General features: G+C 38.4%; 1 protein-coding gene across 1 annotated transcript; it reads left to right on the top strand.

Annotated features, from left to right (window-relative positions):
* Positions 1-824: 824 nt before the first annotated feature.
* On the top strand, positions 825-13,433 carry ppef2a (protein phosphatase with EF-hand domain 2a). Its single transcript, XM_029279355.2, has 15 exons — positions 825-954; positions 1,043-1,097; positions 1,202-1,377; positions 2,424-2,538; positions 2,858-2,904; positions 3,236-3,402; positions 3,509-3,545; positions 4,577-4,726; positions 4,822-5,157; positions 6,934-7,119; positions 7,211-7,353; positions 8,293-8,399; positions 8,999-9,165; positions 10,241-10,328; positions 11,547-13,433. The coding sequence occupies exons 1-15, from the start codon at positions 886-888 to the stop codon at positions 11,798-11,800; spliced, it is 2,097 nt and encodes a 698-aa protein (XP_029135188.2). The 5' UTR covers positions 825-885; the 3' UTR covers positions 11,801-13,433.
* The last annotated feature ends 1,401 nt before the right edge of the window (positions 13,434-14,834 follow it).

Here is a 14,834-nt window from a genome sequence, read left to right as displayed (position 1 = left end):
TCATAAACACTAGAAGTATAAACTAATATAATCTATACAATCCAAATACTCTTCATACATTTTGAGTTAAACCTCTTGCTCTTGCTGCATGTCATCCCCTCACTCTCTACTCTCAATGCTTCCTTTCTCTCTTCGGCTGTCCTTTCTACTAAATGCAAAAATCGCCAAAGAAATACAACTTAACCAAAAAGAAGTCTCTTGGATTTATCCTTTGTAGTTGAACATCACAGAGTGCCTGTTTTTTATTTGGTCTGAAATAAATGTATTCCTTTTTTACGTCGTGATTGGTATTTTGTCCCTTTGGGTGCACCATAGGTAAGCCTCTGCAGTGTTTCCCTGTAGTCACAGTGATAGACAAGAGTGACACTGCTGCATCTTTGAATGTCTTATTCTACTTTAAAAGACTCTCTGACAGCTGACAGAAGTAATGTCAACCTTATGACATCAAACATTTCACTTCCCTACCATTCCTTTTAGCTGTTTTGTTCAGTTTTTGATCTGTAATGAGTTCCTTTTTCTGTGGTTAGGTTAATGTAACCTTCCCGAAGGTCATTACTTTATTTCAAAATAAAAGCAGGGTTGGATTCTTACAGCTAGTGAAGTACTCTCAGGTTAAGATAGTTAAGAATTTCAAAATAAAAGCTGAACAATTCTTATATAATGGAACTTCAAACGAGATTTAATATGCGATTAATTGTGATTAACTATTGAAATGTAGCGATTTATCCGGTTAAAACATTTGAATCATACTTGTCTGTTGTTAAAAAAAAATGTAAAGACTTAGAAAATAATAATGGTATTTATGATCACCTGTCTTGTGTTTCAGCCCTAAGAGCTGCTGTGCTGATTCAGCGATGGTACCGTCAGTATGTTGCCCGCACAGAGATGAGACGGAGGTACACCTGGCACATCTTCCAGTCCATCGAATACTCTGGAGAGCAGGCCCAGATAAAGGTCAGTAATTACCCACAGAGGTCATCAAATACATTTCTGTATTCTGTTCTCTGTAAATTATTAACTTTCAAGTCTCCTCTCTGTGCAGCTTTATAATTTCCTCGGTTACCTCATGGACAATTTCACACCATCATGCAACGAGCGTAAGATCTCTGTTATGAATGACAAGAAACTTCAAAACTTTATTCTATAAGAATCGATCACTGAATAACACACTCAACAATAACATCCTGACCTGTTCACCCAGGAAATCTGATCTCGCACATCTTCCGAGAGAACGAGATTTGCCGGGATGCAGAGTGGGAGAGGTACTTCTGCTACAAGAACATCGAGGTGCCGGAGATTTACTCCGGACCACACCTCACCTTTCCCCTGACGGTGGACCAGGCGGTCGGGCTGGTGGAGGCTTTCAGAAACAAGAAAGTAGGGGAACCATATTGCTTTACAGTCAAGTATCTTAAAAAAAACCTTAGCGGATGTTTAAATCAGAGGTCATTGTAAAATGACAAAATAACTTCATAGATGGTATTGTTTTTATAATTTTCTGGATCAGATATAACATATCTAGTGATTACATTTTTTGGTGCTTTTGGTGCCTTTATTGAGAGTTGGAAAGAAGGGTAGAGAGTACTAGGGGATGATATGTTTTAAATTGCCAAGTGTGGGAGTTGAAACCCAGGGCTGCCGCTTCGAGGGCTATAACCTCTGAACATGGGTCGCACAATTTACCCTCTGAGTTAAACGGTGCCCTAATTTAAGTCTTGATGTTATTATTTATTTCGATCACTGCTTTTGAATTTTCTTTAAAAATCATACAGACCTTAGATCTTTGTCTGACAGACTAGATTTCAAAGGAAAATATATTAAAGGTAAATTATGCAGATGTCTTACCTCAAATCTTTCTATCCATCCATCATCCATCCATCCATCAATCTATCCATCCATCTATCCATCCATCCATCCATCCATCCATTATCTATAGTATTTCATAAGAAAAATGCCTTCAGTTGTTGCTGATATTCTCTGCGTCTTTGGGCAGACCTCGAGACAGCTGGAAGATTCTCTACACAAACCCCATCATTGGTTAAAGCCCAGGAGGGGCTATAGGCCTTTCAGCTTGTACTTCTGTACTCTGCCTTCACTTGGAATGCACAGTAGTGAGAAAGTTAGAATTAAGGATAACTGGATATTCAGTTGTATTTGTTTTAGCCAGATTATATGGTTGAAAATGCGGAGGAGTGGGGCCAAGGCTGCAATGCATTACCGTTCATCGAAGCACTGCTGTTAGCAAAAAAACTCAGCTTCTGAGCCAGCACAGCAGGGGTTAACTGCATTCTTACCGTCAGCAGTGATTAGAAATGTGTGTTTAATGAACCCCTTAACCTGCTATTTAAAACAGCATTTCCCCTCTAGTATGACCACCTGCTTGTGTGTTTTTGCCTCTTGCTGACACGTCTCTCTCCCAGCAGCAGTTGCACTCACGCTACGTCCTCCAGCTCTTTCTTGAGGCGTGGAAACGGCTCCGGTTGTTGCCAAACATCAACCGCATCTCCACCTGCCAAAGCAAAGAAATCTGTGTTTGTGGTGAGCTGAGAGAAATTTGTAATTTTTGTACATTTAGATATACTGTAGATATCTGATGTAACAGAGGTGTGAAAAATATGGTAATAATGAAAAACTGTCTATTGCTGCCCTATCCTTAAAACTGCCGAGACACCCGCTACAGAATTTCCAAAATTAGTATTTTGACCTTAAAGCAAATCTAAAAATACTGCCTGTTTTGTCCAATCTTTGCTGTTACAGAAAAAGGCCCTTCCTGACAAAAATGTGATGGTATCTTTCAGCCTTTTTTTATATATAGATGAGCTTTGTTTTTATTAATATGAATATATCTCCCTAACAGGGGATTTACATGGACAGCTGGAGGACCTTCTGCTGATTTTTTACAAGGTCTGAACTTCATCCTCTAAAAATCTGATGCTAAATTACTCTGCTTCTGAAAGCGGCAATTCTTACATGTGAAATGTTTGCTTAAACTACTTGAACAGTTACCCAATGAGGACATTTTCTTGCTATTTAATTATCCGTTAAGCTAAAATAAAAAAATGTTGTACTTCCAATCATAGGTTTTTTGATAATAAACAAAATATGTGATGCCTTGTTTACACATTTAATTGCAGAATGACCCTCAAACATGACCTTATTTTACATTATTTGTCAATCTTTAAATCATAGATTGACCATTTACACAGCTCTTTCTGCTGTTTTTCACACTTTACAGAATGGCATGCCATCCTCAGAGAATCCCTACCTGTTTAACGGAGACTTTGTAGACCGAGGCAAGGACTCCATTGAGATCCTCATCATCCTGTTTTCATTCATGCTCGTCTACCCAGGTGACGTTTTCCTCAACAGAGGAAACCATGAGGATCATATAGTAAACCTGAGGTGAGGATTATCTAATGAATCTTCTCTTTTGCTGGTCCTAATCCATCTGGTAAACTCATAAACCTTTATTCTTAGCTTTAACCTTGTCTCTCTGTGCCTGTTGAAGGTATGGCTTCACAAAGGAGGTGTTATCTAAATACAAGGTAAGATCATATCACCACATTCAGAATATACTATATCCAAGTCCTGACTAACAATAGAGCAGCAAATAAAAATTGTTTCAGTCTTCTACACCTACACATTTCCAGTAAAGCTTAATATAGGCCAGCTTCCCTTGCAGTGAAACACTGGTCACTCCTCCACACAGCTAAGAGGATTTGAGGTCACAGAGAGTCTTTTGGCCTCTAATAAGTCAGGGAAGATGATTCAAAGACCACAGAGAAAACCTCAGATGTTCCAAGTATTTCATATTTACTTTACTATTTAAATGTCTGAACACTATCAGCTCCAATCTCATTTGCAATGCAACAAACTACTAATCAGTAACATCAAAGCAAATAAAACTTGATTAAAAACACCCATGACTGATGGAGATATCAAATACTGTACAGAAAATGCATTAGTTCATGCAGGACTTGGAAGTCATACGTCTGAGCTGCAATCAGCTGACAGCCAGCTGAAATTGAATCATTGGTCTAATCACACACTACATACACACATGTAGACACACACCCACACACACTAATCACAGCTCAATCTCACATCAGGGCGGTCCTTTCAAACACAACTTCTGTCACATTGATCTCTGATACACCAACGCTGCAAACACTGCTGCTGCCAGCAACTGTGTTAAGTTTTTGCAATTAAATGGTAAAATTTATGACCAATTTGATCCTGACTGAAATAAAATAATATAAATATGTTTTATAAAAGCAGGTATAAGGACTGGGAGTTTGGTTAGCAAAGTGAAATGAATTCTATATGGTTGAAATGGTTGTATCAGATGGTCCTCATGTCATCTTTTAACTGGCAGGTTATATTTTAATATAGTTAGCACTCTTTGTTTAGCATGATTCCAAGGTATAGATAAAGGATTAAAAAAAAAAATCGAAGATGAAAACTATACAACATACTCAAGTGAAACACAAAAAATTATGTTTGCCAAAAAAAACTTGAATGAACAGAAGTAAAGAATGTTAAACAAGTCTTTCTCCTGTCTATGCCCCCTCCTCAGATGTACGGCAAACGCATCCTGAAGCTGCTGCAGAAAATTTTCAGCTGGTTGCCTTTAGCAACTATAATCGATCAGAAGGTGTTGGTGCTCCACGGGGGGATTGCCGATACCACAGACCTCAGCTTTCTCGCCAGAGTGGACAGACACACAGTGAGAAAAAGACATTCATTTTTCATTTCAAATCACTTTGTATTTAGTGTTGTGAGAGTTCTTCAAATCTGTGCCCTTGTCTGTCCCCCCCCCAGTATGTTTCAGCTCTCAGGCCTCCAAAAAAGAAAAACCAAAGTCATTCTGTGAGGTCTGTCGACTCGGATGTAGATGAGGAACTCTGGTCCCCCAACCGACTCGGCCAGCGTCGGATCTCCCTCGCGTATCCCAAACCCCTCGGAACCCGAGAAAGCTTCCGCAACCGCTCTCTGCAGGACTTCTCGGACCGGATTAAAGTGGTGGACGAGCTGGAGTTGTGCAGGAGAAAGCATACACTCTTCAGCCCGGGGATGCAGAGAACACAGAAAGAGTTGACTCCGTCTGGGTCCACAGACTCCATCAACAGTGACACTTCCAAGGATGACTGGAGACAGGTGAGGGATGAGTGTTGAACAGATGTGATTGCTTTGATCATTTGGAAGGCCACTGATGCCAGATCATGTGCTTTATGTTAAGGTTGTCTATGCTTTTGTCAATACTGCATCAGTGTGACCAAGTTCATTCGGCAGATTTTTTATTCTTTTATCATAATAAAGCAGAGAGTCAGAAAATGATGAAACGCAGCCATTTCAATTTCTATGAGCATGAGGCGGCATCCTCACAAAAGAACAGCTCCAAAAACACCAAAACCCAAATATATTTAGTCCAAAATCTCAACCCACAAACAAAAGGTGCTTATTAATTTATTTGAGGAACCAAAATGTAATTTTCTTTATTCAACGGCTCTTTAAAATGTAGTTTAAAAGTTTTCTTGTTAACATTGTCATAAATATGAATACAAACACACACTGAAACGAGTTTTGCAACTTCATCTTCAGTGTCTTTGTTGGTGCATTGCAGCAAAATTATACATGTCTCACTTTTTCACAGATTTTTTTTAATTTATTCCGTGGTTCTCAGGCCCTTATATGTCTCACATGAGATACATTTATTAAGTGACCATGTCTTGTGGAAAAACAATGGTTATTTTAGTCAGAGGTCATGGCCTGTGTGCCTTGGCTGTGTGTCAGTGGACTATATCAGTCCAGATGAACGATCCATCAGTGATCAACACTCACCACAGAGGAGCTGCAGTAATCCTGCCTGTCATTAATCCCTCTGCCGTGAGTTCAATCAGATTTTTAAACATGCCATCACCACCTTAAGCACATGCTGTGAGAGGAAGGTGGCTCATCAAGGTCTGGTATTTGTTGGTGGTTCCGGTAGAAATATGTCGGTCTGAAAGTGAAAAGCAATTCTTTCAGGTATTTTGATGTATTAAATAACAGAAGACATAAGTAGCTTTAATATAGCGTAGGTTAAATTTTGATAAGACATGGTTGTATAGCTTGAAAGGGATGGAAATTAAAGCAAATGAAGACAGTGGGTAAGGAGCACTGCTGGTTTTGGGTCTACTGTGCTTATTTCGTACATAAAGCTTATATTCTGAGAGGTTTTCAAATGTTCGTACAAAAGAAATGATCGCTGGGACTGAGTTTGGAGGATTAGAAATATGTAAGTCATCTCCTTATAACGACACTCTGAAATGGAAAACAATCTGTTGCCTAGTGAGGCTCCTAAAAAGAGGTTTGATGAAATGCTAATGCATTAAACGGAGGAGATAGCAGACAGTCATGTCGAGTTAATCACATTAAATGATAGAACTCTGACCTAAGTGAATTTGTCTAGACTGATGCCACTGCAGAAGCCTTAAGAAGTTTGATCCATGAAGTAAATGTGGCGCCACAACCAAACCTCGACAGCATAAAGAACAGATATGTTTCTGTAGCTAGGGGTACAACAAATGCAGAAACTTTGATAAGGTCTGCTTGGTATCAAATCCTTCTTACAGTTTAAGAGTTATTTAAACCTGCATAATGTGTTGACAGACTGGCCACTTGTTGTGGAGCATAAAGTCACACAATTATCCTCGGCAGATTGACAATTTGTAGATTACATATCGTAAATGTATGAAATAATAACATTATCACAGCTTTGACTACTTCTTGTCTTTTGGCTGTTAAAACTTCTTTATGGATCTGAGAGCGCAACCTCCAGAGCAGTCAGGAATTTTTTTTTTATGGCGTTTCCAGTATGCATTTTTCAGATTTCTGTTTTAAGTGTTTTAGTTGAATCCCTTAAATGTAATCCCAACCTCCTGCTTTCTCCAGATCCTGGACCTGCTGTGGAGTGACCCAATGTCTTCAGAGGGCTGCATACCCAACGAGGTGCGGGGCGGAGGCTGCTACTGGGGCCCCGATGTCACTGAAGACTTCCTGAACAGACACAACCTTCAGCTCCTGATCCGCTCTCATGAATGCAAACAGGAAGGTTATGAGTTCTGCCACAACCGTAAGGTGAGCTCAGACACGAACGGGGGACATGTTTCTAAATGTTGTCAAAATTGCACTAAAACAAGATCCCCTCAATGTTTCCCCTTCCCCGCAGGTCCTCACTCTGTTCTCTGCCTCCAATTACTATGATGTGGGAAGCAACAGGGGGGCCTATGTAAAGCTGGGTCCAGACCTTGTGCCTTATGTGGTTCAGTACCAGGCGAGCAGCATGACCAGAGAGCTCACTGTGAGGCAAAGGTACGTATGTGTTATAACAATGCTACAGGTGTCAGAGCACATCAGCAATCAGTACGACTTTTGCGGTACATATTGCAAAGAAAAAGGCGTATAAACTAGAGATGCACCAGTTGCAATGTCTTTGGCCAATTCAGATTTCTACTTGTTCAAGGTCTGACCTGCTGATAACACACACACTCACCTAAATCTGAGAAGCTTCAGAATTAGATATGTTTAAGAGGGCAGTGGCACTGACTGCCTCTACTACTGTATAAGCAAGAGTCAGCTGTGGCTGTGTATTTTTAACAAAGTGATCCATGAAAACAAACATCTAACTCTGAATGTCCCATGAGATTCTCTTTAATGTTTATTAAAATATTGACCTCAGGAAGATAGATTCACTTCTATGGTGATTATCTTCACGACTGCTTAATGGAGTGTTTTTCTGTTAAATATCATGTGAACTTCCCCAGAGATAGAGGTCACTGTTGCTAGTATTGTCCTGAACATGTTTCAAAACCTTAAGGGTTAAGGTAAACATAAATCAAAACTGAGAAATGCTGAAAGTGACGACTGAAACTAACCTCATATCTGTGATCTAAGTATAAGGCTATAGAGAAGCTTTAGCTTAGCATAGCATAAAAACTGGAAACTGGAAAGACAACTAACATGGTTCTGTCCAAAGGCAACAATATCTTCCTACCAGCACCTTTACATCTCATTAATTAAGTCTACATCTTGTCCTCCTAAACTATTTCTTTAAAAGTTTAATAGTTATTCCTGTCTTTTAACTTGTTTCCACGAATATATTAACACAAGAAATCTAATCTAATGGTGGTACATGAATGTTCCAAAAGTGAAAATTTATTTTGAACTGTTCATAGTTAAAGCTAACTTTAATTAACTGTTCCCTACTGCATTTTCTATTACCTGGTATTCTTGTTGTCATCTTGTCTCCAGTGTTGGGCGAACCGAGCGCTCCGCCCTCAAAGTCCTACGGGAGCAGCTGTTTGCACACAAATCTGACCTCATCTGTGCCTTCAAGCAGTACGACACCCAAAACACAGGTATGTTGTGTGACCTTCATGGAGCGATTCGCTTGTTATATTTTCTCAAGAGATCAGGTGTAACTTTGTGTAATTACAGCTCTCTGGTGTACCTTTTGTTTCTCAAAGGCTTAATGCCGGGTAAGCGGGAAATGTGAGCTCTCCGTTTTGTATTTGAATCCCCATTCAGGAACACAAACACATGGGCTGACCAAAAGATCAGAACACAAGATTTAATAGTTTCACAGAAACTTAAATCTGGAACCGTTGTTGTTCCGAGTCTTTAAACCACTAAAGCTCTTGTTTTTCATGTACACAACTAAACAATGAAGTAACTAATAGTCTGCATTTCTCTCCAGCCACTCTATTTCTTTTACTATGGTACTGTAATACTAAAAATGCTTTCACCGCTCTTAAAAACATCCTGACATAATACTGCTGTAAACATGTGTTTTTGACCAATTGGCATGAGTAAAGCAGGGTTGAATTCATGGGTTCCATGGGTTGTGTTGGGAAAAATACAAAAGAAAAGTAAAGAAAAGCAGCACTAGATAAGATGATGTTTGGTTAAAATTCCAAATATGAATATAAATCAGAAGATGTGTTAATAATTCCTCCAGGTCTTTTGACTGTGAATGACTGGGCCTCAGCAGTGGAGAGTGTGATGTTCCTTGGTCTGCCCTGGAGGATGCTGCGCAGTCAGCTGGTCTCCTGCAGGTCCAGTGATTGCATGATCGACTACTTCGAGTGGTTCAACGAGCTCGCAATCAAAGGATACAACACCGATGTAAGGACACACTTCTACAATCCTACAATTTATTTAGCAGACGCTCATGTCCAAAGTGACGTACTTCAGAGAGTAAGTACAACACAAGCAAGGAGTAAACAACATCAGCAACCGAACAGCTTTAAGTGGGATTGACAGGCAGCACAGTCGTTTTTTAAAATGGAAGAAAATATATCATCCTGATCCTCGTTAATATCATGATCCATATCATCATGGTCAGTAACATCATTATTGTCATGACTCATGAGCAGATTGATGAAAAAATACAAAGAGGAGGTGGACCCAATTGCAGAAACTCAAAATAAGATTTATTTTAACAAAAAGGCTAAAAACAAAACTTACTTTAAACCAAAAACTAGAAGTCAAAACACTAGTGCAGAAGACGACCAACATCCAACATAGACTCACGTACAACATACGTACACTCAACTTACAACAATGAACTGACACTGAACGGAAGAAACACAGAGACTAAATAGACACAGGGGTACTCAAACACAGGTGAGACTAATAACACAGTTGAAGACAATGAGGGTAATCACACTGGAGGGAAACACACCCTCTGTGTGTTTCCCTCCAGTGTGATTACAGGAATAAGACAAGAAACACTGGTGACTAGAACTACAACATAAATCAAGAACACAAATCACAGAGAACTAAAGAATGTAACAATAATACAGACCAGAACAAAGAGGGACACCAGGATACAAAATAACAAAAAACACTAAAGACTCATCTAGGAAACACACAAGGGAAACAAACACCAGGGAAAATTAATACAAAAACACACTAGGGAAACAAGCAACACTAGGATGGACAGGAGAAATTAAAACATGGAAACCTAAACAATGAAATACAAAAGTAAATAAGCCTAAATCATGACAATTATCATTAAGTGCGTAGTTGTTCGTGAAAGAGCTGGGTCTTTAGCTTTTACTTAAAGGTTTTACAGGACTCTGAAGATTGAATGGAGTTTTGTTATTAATTCCACCACTGGGGGGCGACAAAGGAGGGGGGGGGGGGGGAGACTGTATATACTGTTTTTTGATGAGTTTTTATGTTTCACCACTCTCAGCACATCGACCAGAGTCTGCTTGAGACTTTGTACCGCCACCGCGCCACCTTGGAGACGATCTTCAGGATCGTCGACACGGACAACTCAGGTAAAACAAGTTACATTCACACTGTAAGCATCTGTTATGACTAGCACAACATAAACTACGATATATTGTGCTTCTCTGTGGACCTATTTTTATTTTACCAGAAATATTGAGTTACAAAAATGTCTTCTACAAGAGAGTTCTGTTCAAAGATGCACTGCAGAGTTTCACTAAAAGAGCCAATAACATACTTTAATTACTACTTTACATATTTACATTCCCATGCAGTTTTACTGCTTGATCACACATCTGATAACATTCAAAACTGAAATCTGGAGTCTCAGCACCTTTACCCTGTTTAATGAAAATGTCGTTGAACCTGATCTGATTTACTTTGTCTGAAGAAACATTTGTTTAATGTCGTTTTCAGCTGGTTGTTCTCATCTTCCATTTATGTGGTTACAGCATTATTGATTAAATGATTTCTATAAATGATCTAGAGGCTGAGATCAATACAAGTTCTCTGACTTAAGGTCTTCTCACTAAAAGGCTTGAACACAAAAACATTCAATAGAAATTCATACAGAAAAAACAACAACAAAAAAAGAGCAAAAGAAGTGAACCCTCTCACTGAAGGAGCTTCAGAATTTGACATTTGTTTTTCAAAAAGCTGCTGACTAGTTTTCTGTGTAATGAAAATGTTACATCATAATTTTTTAGTTTGACAGAGACGAGGGACTAAAAGTCACTATATCTCATGATAACCCTATTAACTTCTACTTCAACCTTTTTTTGTGTCGCGCTCTTTCTTGTAATTAAATGTGTCAGAATAGTAGACCTTTTATTCAACATGTTAAATCGTTTTAATGAGAGAAAACTATAGTAGAATCCAGGTTTTTATTGCATATCTTTGCATCAAAAGGAAGCAGCCTGCACCAGATGGCCTTTTACGTATACTCAGAGATAAACTGACTTTTGTTCAACAGCTTGATGATGTTAGTGACTCACAGAGAAAATCCAGCGACAGAGTGTCAGAGATCTGTTAAGTGTGTGTTTTGTCCGTCACTGAGTTAATCCACCTGTAGCATGCAAAGGAGGCCACAGCATGTCACTGGCTCCTGAATCCCCTCCCAGTTAAGACAGGGATTAACCCATTGATCTATTGGACCCTCCATCCCCCACCCCTGAGCACACATTCATTTCACTTCAGTTTTTTTTCTGTGAAGACTTTTCTTTCTTCAGACTTTATTTTATTGTATCTTCGACTTCCAACATCTCCAGGCTTCATCACCATTGAGGACTTCAGGCAGACGTGGAAGCTGCTGAGTGTATACCTAAAGATGGAGATCACGGACGAGGCCATCTCCGACCTGGCCGTCACCATCGACAGCAACCAGGATGGCAGTATAGACATTGACGAGTTCATGGAGGCCTTCCGTCTCACAGACAAGAAGAGTCGGCTGGAGCGAGGGCGCAGCATGTTCATGGGCACAGCCACTGACCTTACCAAGCTGGATGGAGACCCCAACATTTAAGCACAGAAGGAGTAAGCAAAGACTGAATACAAGAGAGCCCCCGAAGCTCGGACTCTCCTCAGACAGGCAGGAAAAGGAGAGTAAAGGGAGAAGCAGCCAACACGAGCAGCTTTAATGACGCACATACACACGTAGGATGCTGCTGAGCTACAGCCACGTGGATCAAAGAGGATTAGAGAACGGTTAGAGTTCAAGATATTGACAGTAAATGTTGATTTCACATAAAGTGTAGGTTACTCTGCTTTAGCAAGAATTTGGTCTCTTATATTCCATAAAATATTTAAAAATCCACTAACGAAGAAAAAAAGGGATCACATTCAGGTTTCACCAATATTAGGATAACATTGTAGGATACTGTCATCACATTAACTATAAATGAGTCTGCATTTTATTAAAACTATATATATATATATATATATATATATCTTTATATTTAACATCAGAAAGATTATTTAATTTGTATTTATAATGTTGAATCTGTTCAAATTTGTGTCATGAAAGGCTCAACACTTTTAAAAAATCTATTCACTTACCATAGATGTAAAGAAGATTAATATTAAATGTTAACATCAGAGTTTTTTTTTTTTTTTACTCAAAACCAATTTAAAAGATGACCCTAGTATTATGCCATTGAGAAGTTAGACATTTACTTTTTGTCCAGAAATGAACAGAATGGCCCAAAAAAGGCAAATTATATAACAACAATATGTGGCATATCCTAAAAAAAGAAAAAAAAATACAATTTTGTTCAAATTTGTGGATAAAAAAATATATACTTCTAGATTTTCTGAACAGCTTTTTGGACAGTGTTTTTTCTTTTAAATGTCTTAAATCTATAAATGATTAACCTCACTGTAAGTCAGGTATGTTTCAGCATGACCACTAGGGGGCCCTGAAGACCTTGATTTATACTGACATAAGGGATGTAATGATGAATATTATTATTCTAATAATAATGTAATTTTAAAACAATAACATAGCTATTTAAAGTTCTTCCTGTTTCAGAGTGCAGAGGTTCCTCACTTCATCCATGCTTATTTAAAATAGCCTTCTATCCACATGTGATGTGTGAGGAACTTCAAAGACTTCATAGAAAATGTACATGTAGTTATTAAACAGTAAATAATTGTGCAGCTCTGCATCAGTTGCACAAAGTGTTTGCAACTCAAAGTTGCTGGTGCCTTAGCATTAGAAGCATTTTAACTTCTAGAGATGAAGTTAAGTCAAGTAAATGCACTGATGATGTTTTGTATCAACTGCCAAGACGTACTGTGGTCCCTCCTCGTCTCAGGTGGGACTCTCACCTTGTCCAGAATGGGGAACTCATGCTATCATTCATTTAAATTTTAAGATGCAAGTCTACCTCCAGACTGTTGCTTTGAAGACAGAAATCATGAGTAAAATGTTAAACTCTGTCTTCCTTCATGGAGACAACATGGTGGACGTTTGTTTAAGTGAATTCTTCTGAGTTTCCATGGTTGGATTAAACGCCCAAATTGTAAATAATCGTTTATTTCAATTGAAAAGGAAATGAAGAAATCAGGTGTAAAATGTTTTTGATTTTTAATGTCAATTTTTTTTTAGCATGTGACCATTTGAAATGAACACTGTAAATACAAATGTCGCATTAGCATTCATTTGTCTGCATATTGTTTTGTGTGTGTGTGTGTGTGTGTGTGTGTGTGTGTGTGTGTGTGTGTGTGTGTGTGTGTGTGTGTGAGAGAGAGAGAGAGGTGTCTGAGTCCTATAATGGTTGAAAAAGTACAATTAGTGAAGAGTAAAAATATTCAATTACAATCAAAGCTTATGGATTCATACTACTAAGGCATACAAACTATGATGCTAGGGTCTCCCAAAGTCTACCTTCAGCAATCACATCACTGCTAAGCCCCACCCAAGGGACACTAACAACACCTTAACATTGACGGACCACATGTAATCATTAATCAGCACTTGCTTTGAGGTGCCACAAGGTTGTGTCCTGTTGTACAACATTAACTGATTCAATCATCAGAGTAACTGTACACTAATTCAATTTGCACTTGACAAGTCATAAAAATGAAATGCTTTACATTCTGTTACTACATATCACCACTAGATGGAAACATTAGTCAGTGGTGCCAGTACAACTCAGGCGTAAAATAATTGTATTGCTTTTATTTTAAAAAGAGTAGATTTTAGAGAAAATGCAGTTATACATCGATTTGTGTATTTCAATGCAGTTACTACATTTGGACATCTTTTTTAAATGTGTTTTTATGCTCTGCATAAGAATATAAAATGTCCAAATGCAGCAAGGCTACTTGAGATTGAAGAACACCCTTGCTGTTCAGAAAGCAAACTGAAAACTCTTAGACAAATGATATTTGACACTTCACCTGTCAAGAACACAAAAAGAGCAGGTAGTGATGATGTAAATGTATTATTCAAGTTTTGTTTGTTCAGTTTGTGGTGTTAAGGATTATTGTTTAATCAGCTAAGTCCATAGAAAACAACTTATCTGAATTTATTAATTTGCATCTCCTTATAATTATTGTTTATCAGTGACACTCTAGGCCTACTGTACATGAGCTGGTTTTAACTTACACAATCATGATGTGATGATGAGAATCAATTATCTTGCACTATAGCTACAGAAAGCTGCCTTAAGTAATTTGCAAATCCAATGCCATCACAATCTCGTAACGTAGTGATCCAGGTTTTAGTCAAAGACATTTAGGGTATCAAAAAAAAAAAACATTCTCATTTCACATTTTGTAAGTGATGAGTAGGCTACCTGAACAGACACTGTGCAGTAAACATATGGAGGAAACTCTTGGAATATTTCAAGCCAATACAATATTAGCAATAGTTGGCAAAATCAGTGGCCAGTGTGACCGCTGTTTGCTAGAAAGTCACTACAGGCAACTTTAATGACAATGAAGTGCTATACCTTCCAGTCAGACAGTCAATTTGTTTAATATAAGATAAGCACAAGATACGATAAGAAGGATGTGTACTCACATACCCATATAGGGACCTCATCTCTGGCCTT

This window comes from Labrus bergylta, chromosome 2 (assembly GCF_963930695.1).
Source record: "Labrus bergylta chromosome 2, fLabBer1.1, whole genome shotgun sequence".
Classification (NCBI taxonomy): Eukaryota; Metazoa; Chordata; class Actinopteri; order Labriformes; family Labridae; genus Labrus; species Labrus bergylta.
The sequence above is the reverse complement of the archived record's forward strand: the minus strand, read 5'-3'. Positions and strand labels throughout refer to the sequence as shown.

What these genes read in the sequence shown, in the direction of transcription:
- ppef2a (XM_029279355.2), top strand. Translation starts at nt 886, where the DNA reads ATGAGACGGAGGTACACCTGGCACATCTTCCAGTCCATCGAATACTCT. An exon ending in TTCTGCTGATTTTTTACAAG is followed by an intron (nt 2,905 to 3,235) that starts GTCTGAACTTCA and finishes CACACTTTACAG; the next exon opens with AATGGCATGCCATCCTCAGA. An exon ending in GTACGACACCCAAAACACAG is followed by an intron (nt 8,400 to 8,998) that starts GTATGTTGTGTG and finishes TAATTCCTCCAG; the next exon opens with GTCTTTTGACTGTGAATGAC.